The sequence below is a fragment of the Camelina sativa genome, chromosome 15, assembly GCF_030686135.1.
Source record: "Camelina sativa cultivar CO46 ecotype springtype chromosome 15, ASM3068613v1".
In the NCBI taxonomy this organism is placed as follows: Eukaryota; Viridiplantae; Streptophyta; class Magnoliopsida; order Brassicales; family Brassicaceae; genus Camelina; species Camelina sativa.
In genome coordinates, this window is record NC_141894.1 from 7,086,359 (window position 1) to 7,105,795 (window position 19,437).

The 19,437-nt window shown below is 36.3% G+C and overlaps 3 protein-coding genes and 1 pseudogene across 5 annotated transcripts; 2 read left to right on the forward strand and 2 right to left on the reverse strand.

Annotated features, from left to right (window-relative positions):
* Positions 1-5,944: 5,944 nt before the first annotated feature.
* On the forward strand, positions 5,945-7,607 carry LOC104745860 (auxin-responsive protein IAA19). Its single transcript, XM_010467223.3, has 3 exons — positions 5,945-6,444; positions 7,099-7,192; positions 7,276-7,607. Exons 1-3 carry the CDS (start codon positions 6,036-6,038, stop codon positions 7,364-7,366), a joined length of 594 nt encoding a protein of 197 aa, XP_010465525.1. The 5' UTR covers positions 5,945-6,035; the 3' UTR covers positions 7,367-7,607.
* Positions 7,608-12,305: 4,698 nt separating this feature from the next.
* Positions 12,306-13,786, reverse strand: LOC104745861 (putative 2-oxoglutarate-dependent dioxygenase AOP1; annotated as a pseudogene). The gene is made up of 3 exons (XR_015581763.1): positions 13,274-13,786; positions 12,791-13,127; positions 12,306-12,688 (listed from the first exon to the last, which is right to left on the reverse strand). The product of XR_015581763.1 is annotated as a putative 2-oxoglutarate-dependent dioxygenase AOP1 (transcript).
* Positions 13,787-14,303: 517 nt separating this feature from the next.
* LOC104745863 (uncharacterized) lies at positions 14,304-17,631 on the forward strand. Of its 2 annotated transcripts, none has more exons than XM_087489066.1 (7): positions 14,304-14,795; positions 15,008-15,123; positions 15,222-15,340; positions 15,426-15,588; positions 15,670-15,877; positions 15,961-16,279; positions 16,378-17,631. In XM_087489066.1, the coding sequence occupies exons 6-7, from the start codon at positions 15,969-15,971 to the stop codon at positions 17,432-17,434; spliced, it is 1,368 nt and encodes a 455-aa protein (XP_087345192.1). In that variant the 5' UTR covers positions 14,304-14,795; positions 15,008-15,123; positions 15,222-15,340; positions 15,426-15,588; positions 15,670-15,877; positions 15,961-15,968; the 3' UTR covers positions 17,435-17,631. The 2 variants fall into 2 exon arrangements, with proteins under 2 accessions (XP_087345192.1, XP_087345193.1); XM_087489067.1 differs by having other exon boundaries at positions 14,476-14,795; positions 15,670-15,871; positions 15,936-16,279.
* LOC104745862 (root phototropism protein 3-like) lies at positions 17,501-19,311 on the reverse strand. The gene is made up of 2 exons (XM_010467224.3): positions 18,279-19,311; positions 17,501-18,195 (listed from the first exon to the last, which is right to left on the reverse strand). Exons 1-2 carry the CDS (start codon positions 19,029-19,031, stop codon positions 17,611-17,613), a joined length of 1,338 nt encoding a protein of 445 aa, XP_010465526.1. The 5' UTR covers positions 19,032-19,311; the 3' UTR covers positions 17,501-17,610.
* Positions 19,312-19,437: the final 126 nt, after the last annotated feature.

A 19,437-nucleotide genomic window follows, 5' to 3' on the forward strand; every position in this document is an offset into this window, starting at 1 on the left:
TGTTCCAAAAAGAAAACAAAGATTCAAGAAAACCTAAGAAGCAGAATGTCTTGCCCGCATCTCACTCATGAACGCTGCTAACTCTGCGTCCCTCTTCTTGTACTCCTCGTCTCTTCTTTTGTTCTCCGCTTTTTGTTCTTCTATTTCCGTTTTTTGTTCTTCCATTTCCTTTTCCAAAGCTGCAATCCGAGCATCCTTCTCTTGCATAGCTTGTTGGAACTCTCGGGTGGGAGCAAATGAGAAACCCGATGATTGAGAAACCAAACTTCTATCGGAGAGATTTCCTAGTCCAAAAACCCTTCCCTTGGTTTTAGTAGTTTCCTACACATGCAATTTTAAAAATATTTGAATATTTTAAAACAAAACAAAAGTAATACAAAAATTTTAAAAATAAATGTTACCTCGAAAAAAATTTCGTTTGCTTTCTCTCTTCTAAATTCAACCGTAGACTCCGATCCATCAAGAGATTGTAGCATCTCTTCCTCCCGCTTCCTTGAACTCTCAACAAGCAGCTTTGCTCTACCATCTTGTAATTGGCCGGTCTTTTTGTTGGTGTGCATATCCTCCATCAAAGTAATATGGTCTGGTACCACACCATCCCTAGCAGTCTAAAAGAAACATTTAAATTATGTAAATATATTCTAATTAATGATAAAGAAAATAATTATAGAAAATCTTAAAACTTACAAGTTGCTTTTGTCGAGTATGAGCGCTTATTGGACCATTGTTGTGGGTAGCCATACCCAACCCGCCACGTTGGCTTCTTCTATTCTGAGAAGATTGGGAGGATATTGTTTCTGTAGATGGTTCCCCCCAATATTGAATGAAACCTTTAAAGAGATCCTCGTTCACATTTTTTGGCACCTTTCCTCTCTTCCACAATTGCTTCCACTCATTCAATTGTTTAGAATATCGTAGTGCGGCATACTTCTTGAATGCTGTTCGAACTTGGTTGGTGACCTCTGGTTTCCAATTGAAATCTTGCTAAAAATATAAAGAAAATGCATTAGCAAAAAATATATAAAACAATGTTATATAATTAAGTTGTTAAAGTTGAAAACTTTACCGCAAATTGCCGAAACCAAATGTCTTGTTCTTTTGTAGGCATCACTGAAAACTTTGCATATGGTGTTTTGAGGATTCCATACATCATATGCAAAATGGATTTTGTGATGCCATTATGAGAATCACGAAACCATGTTGTCCCTGGAGCACCATACGGATCTAAGCGGGGGATAAGTGATCGGCCAGGTTGAGAAACGAATTCTTCAATGCTCATCTCAACTGGGACATTTTCTGAACCTTGAGAATCCGGGATGGCGCTGCTAGGTGATTGCGAAGCACTAGCTTCTCCATTAGCTTGGTTCATAGATGTGTTTGCAACATAAGAACCATAGTTCCTTCAACAAACAAACAACAAAACTTAGAAACAATCTTCTAGCATAATTCAATTAACAAAAATCAATTCATCAAACCCAATTAACAATTTATATTCCATCAAACTTCAATTCATCAAAATTTAATTAATGCTATCCAATTAACAATCCAAATCCTCAAATCAATAACACCCAAACAGAGCCAATTCATCAAATCTAATAACTCTACAGACAACTACGAAATCTAACAAACCTAAGAAATTCATTAGAAAAGAGAGAACTTACGCCATAAGAAGTCGCCGGTTCGGAGGGAGACAATTGCAGTAGCACCATGATCCCATAACATTTTTAGCTCATATATCAACGGTTGCAGAAACACATCAAGAGATCTCTTTGGATGATCTGGACCGGGAACCAAAATCGAAAGGAAAAGAAACTCTCGACGCATGCACAAAGATGGCGGTAAGTTATAAGGTGTTACGATTACTGGCCACAACGAATATTGCCTTCCATGCTTTCCAAATGGGTTGAAACCATCTGTAGATAATCCTAGGTACACATTTCTTGGCTCATACGCAAAATCTGGATACACATATTGGAAATGCCTCCATGCTTCTGCATCTGAAGGATGCGTAATCTCTCCGTTTGATCTATGTTCTGCGTGCCATCTCATTGGACCAGCCGTACGCTCAGATTGATATAATCGCTTCAGCCTTTCTGTGATCGGTAAATACCACATCCGCTTATATGGAACTGGAACCCTACCGCCTGTTTCCTGATATCTTGGTTTTTGACAAAATCGACACCTTGTCCTATCTTCGTCTTCTCTCCAATAGATCATGCAATTATCTTCGCATACATCTATCATTTGATACGGCAAACCAAGACCGGCGACCAATTTCTGAATCTCGTAATATGTACCTGGAAAATGATTATCTTCAGGCAAAATGTCTTTCACAAAATCTGTTATCGCATCCACACATTCTTCAGCCAAATTGTAGTCCGTCTTTATGGTCATCAATCTGCTTGCAGATGATAAAGCCGAATGACCTTCCCTACAACCTTCGTATAACGGCTGCTTAGTTGCGTCCAACATAGAAAAAAACTTGCATGCCTCTGCATTAGGTTCCTCTAACCTATCAACATTTTGACCCATCGATTGCATGTTTTCCCTATATGCATCATTCACCATCTCAATAGTACCCACACCATAATCTACTTCTGTTCTAGGTTCCTTTACGCTATCAACAATATATGGTTCGCTAGAACTAATATACTCTGGTCTTTCACCATGGAGAAACCAAATTTTGTAACCCGGCATAAAACCATTCGAATAAAGATGACCCCATACTAAATCAATCCTAATATTGTGAGAATTCCGGCAAATCGAACATGGACATTTCAACTTACGGGTTTGAAGAACGATCGGTTGTTGACATGCCAACTCCATAAACTCGCCTACACCACGAGCATACTCATCATTCAATAAATTTGATTCTGGATTGAGCATCGGTCCGTCCATCCACGATCGAAAATAAGAAGAAGAAGAAGACATTTTTTGTATTTTCTGGAAAAAATGAGTAAGAGTATGAGAAGGAGTGGTTCGTTTTTATAGAAAAAGTAAATTTCGTATCCGTCAGTAATCCGTCAGTAATTTTGAAATTTTCAACGGCTATACAATGGCTACATTAACGGATATATTTACCGACGAATTTCCGACGGATATTTATTTAACTTGTCAGAAATCCGTCGGAAAGCGAATAATCAAAACGGCTATAATAACGGATAAGTTTACGGACGGATTTCTGACGGCTGTAAATTAATTCACGTCGCAAAATCTGTCGAAAATCGAATAATATACAAGCGACAACATCAACGGATATATTTACCGACGATATTCCGACGGAAAGTACGGACGGTAGTGGTTTGTCGGTAATCCGTCGGAAATTTTGACAGATTACTGACAGACTTTGTTTGTCGGTAAATTTCCGACGGAAAACTAACAAACTCTTAAAGCGTCAGAAAGCTGTCAGTATACCGTCAATAATTACCGACAGAATATTAACCGTCAGAAATTCTGTCAGTTATGACCTTGTTTTCTTGTAGTGCAGATAGCCTTATTTTTGCTGTCAAGAAAAAGCCTTATTTTTTGTCGAGATAATATTATTTGACGACCTGCGAATAATTTTCAAGTTTCAATGACCTTTTCCAAATTGCAAATGGGTGGAGTTACCAGAGTTCGAAAGGCAAAAATAAAGCATCATAATCAAATCCTATTCATTTTTTTATTTTATTTTATTAAGAAGCTTATTCTTTTTCTTTCATTAGAAAAACAAAAACAGAAACATGGAAAATCGATTTTGAGTCAAATTATATGCATGAAAATATATTGATTATCATGCCTAGAAACATTGACAAGGTATTCAATGTCGAGTCAAGACATTTGTGGAAATAGTAACTAACTAAGCTAACCTTTGTTCCAAGAACATACTAAAACATTTAAACACAAGAGTGTGTTGTTTGTGTGCCTTCGTATGTGCACTTCTACAATCCAAATTTGTGACAGTTTAGTTTCCTCCTCTACGTCCAAGTGGGCTTGTGCTACTGCTCTTATCCTGGCGTTGAGGAGTTTTTTGATTGACAGCCGTCCTGTTGAAAAGGATGAGAGGGAAAACGCTTATCTGCCGCACGCTTCTTCATCGCTGGTTCACCATGCGTCTCAGCCTGTTGGTATATTGCCACCTATTGGATGCGTTGATACAAAAATTTCATGAACTTTGATGGGTTTAGATGAGATTTTTGTTCAGATCATAGTTGCTTATTGATAATATATTTTTTTGCTTATTGATAATACCATGGTAGATGATATATTTTCTTGTTGCTTATTATATCATCTACCATGGTATAATAAGGGGTAGAGAAACTATGAACCAAATTTTAAAGATTAATTGATAATCTCATGGTGAAATTATGGCTTTAGATGAGATTTTTGTTCAGATCATATTTGCTTATTGATAATATATTTTTTTATTGAAAGATGGCAGTGGTGCGTTTGAGATGTAAAAGCCAAAACACTGTGCTCCCACTCAAAATATGTAAAATGGAATTTATAAATATGATATTTGGTGTACAAATGTCGTTTGTTAGCCATTGGAAACATTACAAGCAAACGAGAAATATGGGAATATCGAGCTCATCTCTCTCTTTATGTGGTTGTATATCATATAATTTCACATGGCCCAACTAGTTTCTGTCAACCCATCGATCAAAGTTTGTAGACAAGACTGAACCCACATACACTCAAACACATACACACGGTCGATCTTTTTTTCTCCTCTTGTGTCCCCACGTCTCTAAACCCCATCATTACTTCTTGTGTTTTATTGGTATGCTGAGCTATAGATAGTTAGCAACAACCCAACAATGCGGGTCTGTCGAACCCATTCGAAAACTAGTTTACTTCGCTTGAAGTCATTGATTCGAGATTAACTTTGGAGATGGGTATATAACATGAAGAACTCTAACATAATATACATTGGTTATCGTCTTAGCTTGTTTGTCGAAGCTAATCAGAGCGCCATTGACTAAAATATTTTGGGAGTTTGGTTTACATGGTGGCTGCAAATAAGTTTTATTTCAAATTGACATGATCAGTAGCAAATAAAATAAAACAAAAGCTAGTCGAAAATCAATCCAAAAATCAAACCAAAACTGAAATTAAAACTAATTATCTTTATTTCAAATTACGGATGATATATTTGATTAGAACTCAAACTTGAACAACACAAAAAAACATACTAAAAAGTAAAATCAATCGTTACAAGATACATTTTTACTCTGTTAACTACTTTTTTCCATTCCCAAACTAAACTCCGTACTACATTTGGTTCCGATCCAGACAAAGTTAGTATGTGCATGTGATGTATACTCTTGATGTGAGATTAACGCTTGGTGTAAGATTAACGCGGTAACCAATCAAATGATGGTAGTTACTGATTAAAGAAAATGATTCAAAGAGATAACGAACATATCCCAAAATGGTAGGATTTGATTTAATATTCCCATGCTCTTATTAGAAATGCGAACAAATGGACTAAAGTTTTATATTTATTTCCATCATAAAGTAACTAAATGACATGAAGTTATTAGAGAAAAAGGTAGACTATAGTTGTGATTTACTAGTCAGAACAAGAATCTTTACAAAAGAAAAACACATGGTATGTTAGGAGAAGGAGATTCGGATTCCAATGATCCAACGGTCACAGAAAAAATCACAAGAAAATTTCACAACCGTAGGATCTGTTCCCTTAACCACCTTGTAATGCCGGTCTTTATTAACTTTGAGAAAAATATACAAAACAGCACCAAACTTATGTCTCTCATGTGACCGACCACCGCATCCTCAGTTGACCTGTCTTTGCCCCCACTTTGTCTCCCCACACAAACTGAATAAAATGAACAAAGAAGACTTTAGATATCAAATGACTCCACGTGTCGACCTCTCATTCGCTTACATCGGTTGTATCGTGTGGACCAACGAAGCAACATATAAAAAGCACGACGCGGTGCCATTACTACAACAAAGAGAAGTGTAGGAGAAGAAAGTTCTCATTTCATAATTGTATCAAATTGTAAAAAGGAAAAAAAAATAAGAAAGAAATGGAGAAAGAAGGACTCGGGCTTGAGATAACGGAGCTGAGATTGGGTCTTCCGGGGAGAGATGTGGCAGAGAAGATGATGAAGAAGAGAGCATTCACTGAGATGATCATGACGTCTTCGGGTAGTAACAGTGATCAATGCGAAAGCGGTGTCGTTTCATCTGGTGGTGACGTGGAGAAAGTTAATGATTCGCCGGCCGCGAAAAGTCAAGTCGTGGGGTGGCCGCCGGTTTGCTCTTACCGTAGGAAAAACAGCTGCAAGGATGCTTCGACGACGAAAGTGGGGTTAGGGTATGTGAAAGTGAGCATGGATGGTGTGCCTTACTTGAGGAAGATGGATCTTGGTTCGAGCCAAGGTTATGATGATCTAGCCTTTGCTCTTGATAAGCTCTTCGGTATCCGTGGCATCGGTTAGTAACAATTGCTTCTCTCTTCCCGCAAAAGTAGAGTGGTAATTAGATCATGTGAAAAAAAAAAGAAAAAACTAACTATACATATATGAGACGTCCGATTATGAACTTGAGTGTTTTAGACGTAATGTTAGAACAAATTAAATTAAGAAGAAATTCACATGTGGAAATGAAACAACTAGTATCTCTTAGTTAATTATAAGTACTGTTCTCTTCTATTTGTTTCGTCGACAACCGACAACTTAATTTATGATACAATGACAATACTAGTACAAATCAATAAGTTATATAATTTTGGTTATGAGTTTAGTATTGTACTTGTCCTAGCGATGCTATAGAGACTTTAAAGAGTCTTATGAGAAGGACGAATAGGTTGACAGGGGAATTTCATTTAGGTGATTTCAGATTAGTCCTAAAAGTTTCGGATGCACGGTTTGACTGGTAGTTTAACTCCAAAACTGTTTGGAAATATATCAAAAGTTCTGTTTATAGAAAAGTTAGACGTACGTTTCAATCAATTCATATTTTTTTTTTATAAGAAAAAAATAGTCTTAAAAATCAGAGATTTTACACTACTTGTGTTGCTGTTAGTTAGACTTTTCTATATGTCTCAATATGATCAACAAAATTAAATATTTACATATATATGTGCAGGTGTGGCCTTGAAAGATGGTGATAACTGCGAATACGTTACCATATATGAAGACAAAGATGGAGACTGGATGCTTGCCGGAGATGTACCTTGGGGGTATGTTCATATTCTTTGACTTGAATGCAATATATTGTACCACAAACAAAACTAAATGAGAGTTTTGATATTTTGGTTTGCAGGATGTTCATAGAGTCATGCAAGAGGTTGAGGATAATGAAAAGATCGGATGCTACCGGGTTTGGGCTGCAGCCTAGAGGAGTAGACGAGTGATGATGATTTGAAACAAGAGTCAAGGAGCTGGTTAATTAATTTAACCTTAAACTTAATTAATCATCAAGATCCTTTAGAACATTTTTCCTATTCATGTTATATAAAATATATGTTATAGTATATTATTCTGCGAAATTTCAAGTTATGATTTGCATAATTATCTTCAGAAAGACAGCTATATATATATATGTATACACTACTTGTTTCTTGAGTGTTGAGTTAAGACATTAATTTGTTTCAACTTTCTTGTTAAGGGATCGATATATATGTGTAGGAAACATATATAATACGAATCCATTATTTCCTCATTCTTAATATTTGAATCTTTTATTCTTTATACTTTATAAATTTGTAAAACAATGGGTATAAGCAAATCAATAAAGTCTGGATGATACATTGTTAGTTTTTGTTTTTCGACTCTAGTTGAGTAAATAAATTCATAGAGTTAAATATAAGCCTCTCTAATAATTATATTTAAAATAAAAAAAATATTTTTCATAAATTTTCAATTTTGGGTTCTGAATTAATTCCTTTTTATGATCTACATTAGTTAGGATTTACACTTTTTTTTGCCTTTTAAACATTCGTAAAACTCTTTTCTTTCTTTTTTCTTTTTCTTTTCTTCTTTCACAATCATATAATTTCATATTTAAAGTGAAGATAGCTTATTTTTATGGTTTTAGCTTATTCTTCTTATTTTTTCAATGAATGTTTTAAGTACTGTAGATATATCCACTCTCTTGCTTTTGATATCATTAATATCAATTATAGAAAACACCGACATGTTCGGTATGTCGAGCTAGTTTTTGTCTTTCCATATTGTCTTTGTGTACAACAAAATAGTCGGGATTTATCAAATGTTAAGATATGTGATTATGAAACGAACCCATATGATTTGTTACAACTGTGACCTACCCATGTGCAGTGTAAACCATAAACAGCAAAGATTCACCCCATCCCTCTCTCGCTCTTTTTCTTGGCCCAAATTAACGATGCCATCATCGATTCATCGTTATCACTATCTACCACACTAAATACGTCCATTCCTGATTACGTACTGTATATATACTTTATACGCTTGGATCCGTACGTTGTGGTGCAAGGCTTTTCATCAGTGTTTTAGTCTTTTAGAGCCAGGCAAGGTTAATCTACCTCTGTTTATTAATCCAGCCGCGCGCGTGTTGATCTTTCTTTCCGATTATGACCACACGGTGAAGCGGAGTAAATACCCATCATTCAATAGTACCTACAAAACCATATTTGATCATATAGCTGAAACCTGAGACTCAAGGAAGAAGCATGACTTTACAGGAAAGTATTAATTCGTTAAAATTGTATTTTATTTGCCAACCATAGATAGTAGATAAGTTAACATCCATGCATAATCGACACTCTTCACTAATTCAAATAACATGTAGCTTAGATTAAGCACAATATAATTAGACCCATTAATTAGACCAATTATGACAAAACAAGCCCATTTAAAATTCACTAATTATTACAAAAAATTACTATGTATTAAGTCACATAATTGTCTTTCTCTTTCAGTGATTCCTATATTTAGTACCCTTAAACTTATACATGTAATGAATCAATACAATAAAACTTGAATGTTTCTCTCCAGAGCATGACACATCAGCATTGTGAAGCATTTTGTAGATGACACATCCATTAGAACAGGTAACTAATGAAAACATTTTAATTAATACAGCTCATCATTATATTCTAATAGTAACCATTCACTAACCTATCAAATTAAAACATTAATACAGAACAAGATTTTTGTCTACGTGGACACATATTTGTTCTCTTTGATATGATTTCTTCTTTTTTTCTAATTAGCTTTCATCATCGGTTCTGATCCAATCAGTAGAAAGAGAGCCATGGGATCACTAGCACTGGGGATTCAACGTTATTTTTCGCCGGTGTAATGAAAAGGGTTTGTGTGATCGTGTGTTAAAAACACGTATACTTCGTTCAACAAGGAGGGAGAGAGAGAGAGTTGGCGTTGAACCCTAACATCGCCGTAAGAAGGAGAGAGGAGAAGAGAGGTAGCCATGAGAGAGAGTATGGGAGAGCAAGAGAGATTGTAAAAAAATAGAGAAAAAGGAAGAAGAAAAGATGGTGTCGAGAGATGGAGGTGGGAAGCGGCGAACCTGATGACAATCAACGGAGAAGGAGACGTTGCGGAAGTGGTGGATCTGGTAGTCATTACTGTGACTGTGGCAGGCCACGATGGTGGTGGAAGAGCAAAGTCGGAGTAGATCGAAGCTGGAGAAGAGAAGAACGAGAAAGAGGAATAAAAAAATAAAGCAGTTTGGAGAGGTGCTTTTGGAGGATCGTCGGCGCCAGATGTGACATCAGACTAGAAATAAAAAAACACCTGAGTGATCACCATCAAGCCATGAGCTAGTAGCAACTGACGGAAGTCCGATCGGAGTTATATTCAAGAAGTTATGTGGGTTGCTTCCTACGCAAGAAATTACTGGAAATGCTCAAACCAGAAACCCTAGAAATCAGATTCGAGGTTGTCTCCTTGGAACAGTGTTTGGTATCCAAAACTTACCCGATCGAGCTGAGATTTGGTGGGGAACTTCACGGTACTACTGGCTACAGATTTAACGGTGGGATTGTGATTTTAATGGTTAGTTGTGGTTTTCCACTAGTATGTTTTGAGACATTTGTATGGAGTAAAAAGTAACATTTTAATGTTTGGTTTGACAAACGAGGTTGGATGGAACTGAAGCTTTGTATGAGCGTTCTTGAATATTGTGTCTGACATGGGAAATGAGAAATGAGTTTCAACATTTAAGTGGCAAAGGAGGAGGAGAATTCTTGAGATAACGAAACATAAGAAGTTACGAAAGATGAGGATATGTTTGAACCAAAGAAAATGGAGATAGATGCTGAGATAAAAAAAAAAAAAGATGATGAAAAAGCTGTGACGGAAGATGAAGTGTCAGAGGTTTAGACAAATGGAGACAATGCTGAGACTGAAAAAGCTATGATGGAAGATAAAGAGTCAGAGGTTAACTTGTGATTGTACGCAAGACTCATCCTTTGGAAGAAGAGATGTTAGAGTTTTACAAATACTAAACTGCATACTAAAAGACCACTAGAGTAAAGTACATATCTTTGTTTTGGAAGAAAAAATGTTAGAGTTTTACAAATACTTAACTGCAGACTAAAAGACCACAAGAGTAAAGTACATATAAAGATGTTTCACGATAGAGCAAGAATAATGAAGATGTTTCTTTGATGAAGAGATTGAAACTAGGAACCGATAGGTGAAACGTTTTTCTTCATTTTTATTTACTTGTAGTTTTAATGCTACATAAGCATAACTATGATGTGATTTCGAATATGCGACAGAGGTGGATATTGAAATATTTTTTGGTTTGGGTTTGAAGCGGATTATGTTTCAGAAAATTTCATTATGAAATTTATATGGTATGGTTTTGACCTTTTGCGATCCTAGAGTTTTTTATTATTTAAATATTATATTCTTTTAATGTTGACAAATCATGTTTTTCAGATAAATAAAAAATAAAAAATGATAATCAATCAACACATGCTTTGAATTTTTTTTTTTATTATTGCAAACAATATATAAAAATTATCTTTAAAATTAAATAAAAAATAACCCGCAGCGTAGCGCATGTACTATCCTACTACATTCGAAACGAACCGTATGTTATATCACAAGAATGGTGAAAATCCTTCTGATTAATCACTGAAAAAGGTTAATTCTGGAGTTTCTGCAAAAGGTTTTGTCACAAGCTCAAGAGTCAACAAGGCAGAGTAAAACGTAGCAACAAGCCAACTCGAGAGCAAATCAACAAGTGCACAGTGATCAAATGATACATAGTTTAATTTATCCGCAAAGCATTACAATTTACAAAGATTCAAAGGCACAGTAAGTCTTGAGATTAAATAGATGGGAAAAAGATAGTCAGCTACATCAACTATACCACAATACATGACCACACATGCGAACTTTAAAAATATATACTCAATTATATGAAGTATATGTATTGCATGGCCACATATACCAATTATATGATGACATGTGCTCAACATCACGATCATTTTATTCCGGTATACCGTTCGTCGGAATCCGGTATTGACCAATATTGACCGGCGTTGACCAATATTGACCAACAAAAACATTCAAATTTTTTATTTTTTATTTTAGAAACAAAAATAAGAAAATTCTTTTATTGAATTATCTAAGGTGTTCAAAAATTAACAAAATGTTTATATTCATTATAAAATTATATTTTGTATATGTTAATTATATTCATCCAGCCTTATAATAGTTAGTTTTTTTTTATTGCAAAACTTAATAAAAGTGAAATAAAAATCATTAATAATATTTTCAGATAATAAAAATTTTATTTTACCATGAATATATAACTTTTTTGAATAATTCTAATGATTTTGACATGTATTGGTTTGGTTCTAAGTATTTTTTATTGTAGAAAATATTTTTTGTGGTTGAGAATATTAAATAATATTATATATGTATTTAAAGAAATTATGTAAGAAGTTGATGTTTATTAATTAATTAAAATAATAGGTTTTTTATTTGATTCACTACAACAAGATTTTTTGGTTTGAGTTTAAGTTTTAATATCTTATGAATGATTTTTATTTCAATTTTAATTAAGTTTTGAAATTGAAAAAAAAAAGTAACTATTATAAAACTGAATGAGTGAAACATAACAATATATCTTTATATTAGATACAAATATATTTTTAATTATGTAATATCATAGATGATTCCTAAATAATTCAATTAAATTTCTTATTTTGGTTTCTTATTAGATGATTCCTAAAGAATTTTGTTATTTTTATTTCTAAATCTTTTTTTTTTGAATTTTTGTGTCAGTCAACGCCGGTCAATATTGGTCAATACCGGATTCCGATGAACAGTGTACCGGAATAAAATTGTCGTGATGTTGAGCATATGTCATCATATATTTGGTATATGTGACCATACAATACATATACTTCATGTAGTTGAGTATACATTTTTAAAGTTGGCATGTGTGGTCATGTATTGTGGCATAGTTGGTGTAGCTGACCATCTTTTTTCCTAAATAGATCTATCCCTTTGGTATTCGTGTAGGTGAATTTCAAGTAATCCTCATAATCAAAAGGCTTATAAAGACGAGGATGTTCATCATCTACTATCTCCTCAGGAGCATTTATGATAAGTCCTTCTTTAGGACGCAAGAACAATCCAGCCACGTGCCGATCTTTATTTCCTGTTATAACCACACGGTGAATCGGAGGAAACACCCCACCGTTCAACAGCACCTGCAAAACGCGTCTTTTGTGTATAAGTTGGTTATCACATAACATAACTAAAGATTGTAAAGGATGAAAAACTTGAGACTCAAGAAAAAGCTTGATTTTTACATGAAGAGAGGCTCCGGCTATAACGAGGTAAGAAGCGTCTTGAGATGGCTTAGCTTTGATCCACTCTTCACCGTATTTTGTTTTGATCTCCAAGCCATCTACTACATCGTTCTGACAAAGTATGGTGAGGAAATGTCTATCGATATGAGGGTCAAGTCCTAGCTCCTCTTCTGTATTACCATTGTGAATTCCTTTGTATTTAAATAAATGAAAGCGGTTGTTCGATGAATTAAGATGCTCCTCCACGTATTTCTCGAGCCCAAAACTCTCCATGATCATTGTCCTCACCATCACATCTAATTGTGATAGCTTAGCCGCAAAGGACTGAACATTCTTGCTGAAATATATATCCCAAATTTTACTATTTCATAATCAATACTTCTGTCTATTTTTAGTATAAAAACTAATACCATAATATAAATGGATAAATCTTATGAATAAATGTTAAATTGTGATACTAGTTTTTTTTTTTTTTACATGAACCTGAAGGTGATGTTGCCATGAGGCCAAAGCTTGTGAGTCAAGTCATCGACAACATGAGGATTATCTACACCATCAAAGCCCATGCCTTGGAATAAAGGCATAGTCGGAATCTGACCGGCGTATCCGTAGTTACGTTCTCTGACTTTGCACTCAGTTTGGTCTCCAAAGGTAAATCAAAGACTTCCTCCGAGGCCTCGAACAGTGCCTTCCTTAGCTCTTTTGAAGCTCCATCGAACAAGGCATTGAAACATCCGTATTCTTCTAGGGCTTTTCGGACTTGAGATCTCACTGAGTCCCACTCGGGAGTTTCCGGTTTGAGGTTTGGAACCGAGAAGTCGATGAACGGGAGAGAAAGGGGAAGAAATTGGGTTCTTGAACTTATCGTCATTATTTTTCTTTGAGGATTAAGAATCAATTAGCTTGTGTTTGTGTTTATAGTGAAGATTTTGAAGACTCGCTTTGTTATTATAAAGAAAGAGAGAGTCGGAAGTGTTAAATAAAACAGTGGGGTACAATCCAATTGTTTCACATGCATGAACCACGGCTTCAGCTAAATATATACAACTAAGAGTGGATTAGGTCGATGGATTAGGTAAAATAAAGTAAACTAGTGTAAATCATCTTACGTGTTAGGAAGATATAAATATAATTGGGTATCTATCTTTCCAAAATATAACATTCCTCTTTTTAAAAAAAAAAAAAAATCAAGACGGTTCGTTGTTCCAAGTGAAACTAGATGGGAAAATTCTAAATTGATATAGAGATTTTAGAATCAGTTATCTTACAACATGTAATCCATTCACTAAATTAAACAATGTAATCACATAAACTTAACCGGCTAAATTAGTTGGTTAAAGCCCAAAAGAAAAGAATTGTAATCATGAGTCCTTTTTGATTCAGATTTTTAAAAATTCAAAAAGATCCGAGGTAAGAACATACAAAGTATTAAAGTTTTTAGTCACAAGAATTGGCAAGAAAGGGATCAGCAACGTCATCATAAAGAGAGACCCCAACCAAACCAAACCAAACCAACCAAATTAATTAAAAAAAAAACAAAGAAGAAGAGGTGGAGCGTGGGTCCGACGTGGCATATATAGCCGTTACAGTCCCACACGGCCGTTTCTATGCTTACGTGACACTCCTTTTAATATTAAAATAATAAATAAATAAAGGAACCGTTTTGGTCATCGTTAAACTCCAGAAAAATCCGACCGTTGTTTGAGTTTGTTTTTGTTTATCTTCTTCTTCTTCTTGCCTGAACTAAAACAGAACTCAGAACTCCTAAAAGGTTTTTGCTTTTTCTTTTAGTCAAACAAACAAAAATCTAGAGAGAGAGAGAGAAATAGTTGATCTGGCGGTGAAGATGTTGGAAGAATATGGTATAACGGAGGAAGATCTGGTGATCGAGGAAGCTCAGGGCTACCCGAGAGCTTACGCTAAGATCTGTCGCGATTTTGATGTTTTCCCTTATAGAAATGGTCCTCCTTTTACTTTCACGCCCTACATTCTTCAGCAGAACGAGGTAATTTTTGACCCAAATCATGTATTAGCCTGACCGATATTGCTAAATTTGGGGGAAATTGAAACCATAAAGTTAGGGTTTTTAGAATAATTCGAACCTCGGGTTTCTTAATTCTATTGTTTGATTCTTCAATTACAAAACCTTGTGGAATTGTTATATTTTCTCTGTAATGACAAAAAGTTACTGTTTTTTTTTTTTGTTTTGTCATGAAGAGCTTGAGATGCAGAGAAGTAGATGAGATGTTTCCAGTACTTGATCCAAAAGCGAGACCAACAGCAAAACCTAAGATCTTCCTGAGTCTTCTTTGGAAACAACTTAATCATCTAGGGTATGTATTGGGCTTATTTCTCATCACAAACTTTTTTAACAACAACACTTGTAGTAGTAAATTTTGCAGATGCTTATGATGTTGGGTTTTGTTTGCAGCAATGCTGGGTTTGATCCAGCTGTTATTCGGATTGATCCATATGGGAATGTTCTTTACTTCCACGCTGATTCAGCTTCTCCTCTTGCTTGGGGTTTTGATCATTGGTTCCCTTGCTCAAGTACAACTCATCCTTCAACTATATCAAATGGTTCTTAGATTTTGAGTTTCTTTGTTTTCTGATTGAATCTAAATTGTGTTTGTAGGAGGAGGTTTAACAGTACCAAGCAACTTAAGGGTAGTGCAATGGCAGGCACGCAAGAACAAGAAGGACAAACTTGAGTTCCTAGTACCATGGTGGGATCTTCAAGTGGGGATTTCTGTTAATCAGTTCTTGTCCATTTTTGCTGCTTCTAGTTCTGATTTCAGGTAATAGAGTAACAACCAAATTACCACACAATCTATCTTTTTTTATGGACACACATCTTAATCAGATGCAAATGTAATTAGGAGGAGAGCATTCTCATTCTTGTTTCAAGAAGGCGAATGTGAGGAACTAAACGGTTCACAAACGGTTGATTCACACCATTTCCCACAACATTTTGTTGAATCAAAGGAGAAGTTTGGCCTTGCCTCAGCTGCAGTTGTTGTTTCTAGAAGAGATCCATATGATCCTTCATTAGTCTTGAGATCGCTTGATTACAATCGTCAACACCTGGTTAGTAACTACTTACTCAGCTTTTTGTTTATTTATAGATAGGTAAATCTACTGTTGTATTAAATCAACTATACATATTGCAGCAAGGAGGATGAGATTTGGTGCAACCAAAGAGAATGAGACTCCAGACTTAAAGAAAAATCCATATCAAGCCATTGCTGCTGCCAGGGACTCACTGAGACACCGAGAGGAATCGCAGAATATGAGAGCCGAGATCAAAAAGTTAGATGATGAAGCAAATGATTTGACAAAAAGGAACAATGAAGAGCGGCTTACCATTCAGGAGCTAGAGAACGAGCTGGTCAAGCGAAGAAGAAGAGCTGAAAAGTGCAGGAGATTGGCAGAAGCTCAATGCTCATACAGGAATACACTTGAGAAGATGATCCGTGATGCTATGCACCAGTAAGAGATTTTTTTCATACAACAGTTGCATTTAAATATACTTAAGGCAAATATAGCTTTATATGGTTGTTTAATGTGGCTTGTTGGTTTGTTTGTAGGAGTGTTGTGTATAAAGAACAAGTGAGACTAAACCAGGCAGCGAGTAGTGCGCTTATGGCAAGGCTAGAGGCGCAAAAGGCTATCTGTGATGGTTCAGAGAAAGAACTTCACAAAAAGTATAAAGAAAGAGAGGAGCTGGAGAATCAAGCGAGGCCTGAATTGGAGAAAGCAAGGAAAAGATCTAGACTTCTGTTGAAAGATGAAGATGATGACCTGTTGCTGGACGATAGAGACAGGAGGCTCTCTCTGTATCTTCCTGGAACAAGTGAAGAAATGTCGTCACACAAGGAGTTAAGGGTATACTTTGAGGAAGAGCATAAAGCAGCAGCTTATGAGGCTGAAACTCAGAAGCATGGGGAAATAGAGGAGGTGGAAGAGGAACAGAAGAATCCAGAGGTATCTGAGAAGTCACTTGTCGCTTTAGAAGATAACGAACCGGTTGAAGAAAAGCTGGATGTAGAAGAAAGGAAGAGAGGCAGCAGAAGCTTCAGAGCATTCCATGTTTTCAAGGCACCAGAGATTGAGGAAGATGAGGAAAGCAGGATAGAGCGAGGGAAAGGAAATGTTGAGAATTGGCTTCATATTTTACTGGAGAACAACAGCAAAAACGATCCCTGTGGTGATCTTCAAACCGAAGGAAGCAGCAACAAGAAGATTGATGAAATGTTAGAGAAACTGGACCAAAAGTTCCCTATGCTTGAAAAGGTTGATGAAGAAGAAGTGGACTTGAAGTTGCAGGCTGAGGAGACGACAAACAACAACACAAGCAAGATGGAAACAAGAACTGAAAGTTCTCGTAGAAGCAGAATGAGTTTTGATTTGAAGAACACACCAGAGAAGAGTGGTAGAGACAAAGTGGTGAAGAGATCAGAGAGTGCTAGAGCTTTCAGAAGGATTCCATCATCTCCATCGCTCCTCTTCGGAATGAAAAAGGGAATTGACTGCATCAGGAAGAAGCCAGTGGTTTCAAGGAATGATGATGAGAGCGATTATCTTGTCAAGAACAACTTCATCAAGTCATCTCTCCAAACTATCAAACGAGCTGTCAAATTCTAAAGAGCCTGGATGAAAGCTTTCCATCTATACACTCCCACTTCTCTACATATGTGCATTTGTTTAGTATTGTGATCAAGTTGGTTTATTCATTGTTGTGTATAAAAAACACTTCCCCATTGTTGCTCCTCCATGTGTAATAACAGCTACTTGTTGTATTGTTTTCATTAATGCAAGATTTAAGACATAGATTTTCTCCACCTTGAAGGTGTTGTTCTTCCTTTGACAAGCCTTGTCTTCATATTCCCAGGAGTCCGAGGCTCAAATCCTTCATTATCACCTGATTCTTCCTCACCCTTGTCAACACCAACACTTCCTCTAATTGACGGTACTAACCCGAGCCTCTTCCACCTGAAAAACCCTTTACTCCCACTACTACTCTTCTTCTCCATAAGCCTCTCCAGCTGCAAATGCATTGCACCGCACTCGCTCTGCAGCCTCGCAACATCCTCTCTCAGCCTTCTTATCTCTGCTTGTTGAACATTTATCTCACGTTTAGACAAGCACCTTGCTGCAGCACCTCCCTCGAAGTAATGTGATCCAGAAGGGTTTGTTGGACTCCTCGTTGTGCTACTTATTGAGCTACCATTCCAGTCAATGTGACGACTTAGCTTTGTCTGTTCAGTGAACAAGACTCTAATGATTGCTCTCACCGGTAAACGATCATTCTGAGCTGCGTGGAGAGCTGCTTCCGGTGATAGCTTTCTGCTATCAATAAGTCTACAAAGTTCTTTCCTTTCTTGCTTCAACACCTGAGGATGTGCCTGCAATTGGATTCAAAATCTTGAACTGAGTCTTACTTTTCAATTGAGTTGAATCTGAAGTTTAAATCTTTAAGCTTTATTACCTTGAGATATGTATCAATGGCGCGGTACAAGCCATCCTCTGTGGTACGAGCATGGCTAGGAAGAGCTTCGATTAAGGAACTAAACTCTGGTAGAGTCAAATCACCGTCAACGGCTGCTTCAGCGAGGTAAGAGTCAACAAGCTTGGCAACTTTAACGAGAGCAGCACCCGTTTTAACACCTTCACTATCTAATCCTGCGAATCTTTTCACAAGACGCGTCACAAGCTCAACGTCAAGCAACGTGCCTGACGTGTAGCTGAAGGAAGGTATCATAAGCTCCTTAAGCGAAGCTTGGTCGAGCTGCCAAGATACTCTAGTTTCAATCTCAGTCAAGTAATTCGGATTAGCTCCGACCATTTTCGCTGTCCTTAGGAGACGGAGGAGGAAATTGCAAGGAACAGAGTCTTTCTCCGGCGGGAGGATTCCGATTAGGGTTTCCACGAAGAAACGTTTCTTCATTACAGACGCCGTGACGCTCTCTGGCTGTTGTGTGTCACTAGAGGTGGAGATGATGGCGGAGACATTGCCGGAGAGGTCAGGGAGCCACTTGGAAGCGTAGTGAGCGATGATGGAACCAATGAGGTCTGGTCTGATTCCTTTGGATTTGATTCCGGCAATGGTTTTGACGAAGTAGTTCATGTCTTGGATACATGAGTCGTCGAAGTAAGAGTAGTAGTCCATGTTGTCTCCGGTGAAGGTTTCTTGGTGATTGCCGTAGATGGTGACAAGTTCCTGCGAAGGTGTTTTCTTCATTTTGTGAGCTCGAGGACGATGTGTAGTTGTAGTAGAAGATAACTATAGAAAGCAAAAGTTATGGTTATCTTAGGTTTGCTTATGGTTTTTGCTCGAAAAGCTCATCAGAGAGAACATAATCATGATTCCACAAAATTCCAAAAAGTTTTCTTGTTTTTGTCAAACAGTTTTGCAATTTTTAGAAAAAATAAATGGAAATTAATTTTTCATTTTCTAATAGTAACAAACATATTAAATAAGATTTCACTTTCGTGAAGATTTGTGAATACACATTGTAGCTGACTAATATATTGTGACCGACAATCATTTATATAATAGTTAGTTTTTTTTCTCTTGATTTTAGATAGAATAAAATGATTTTAGCTTTTTTTTTTTACAGCAAAATTATGTAGTTCATAGAATTGAC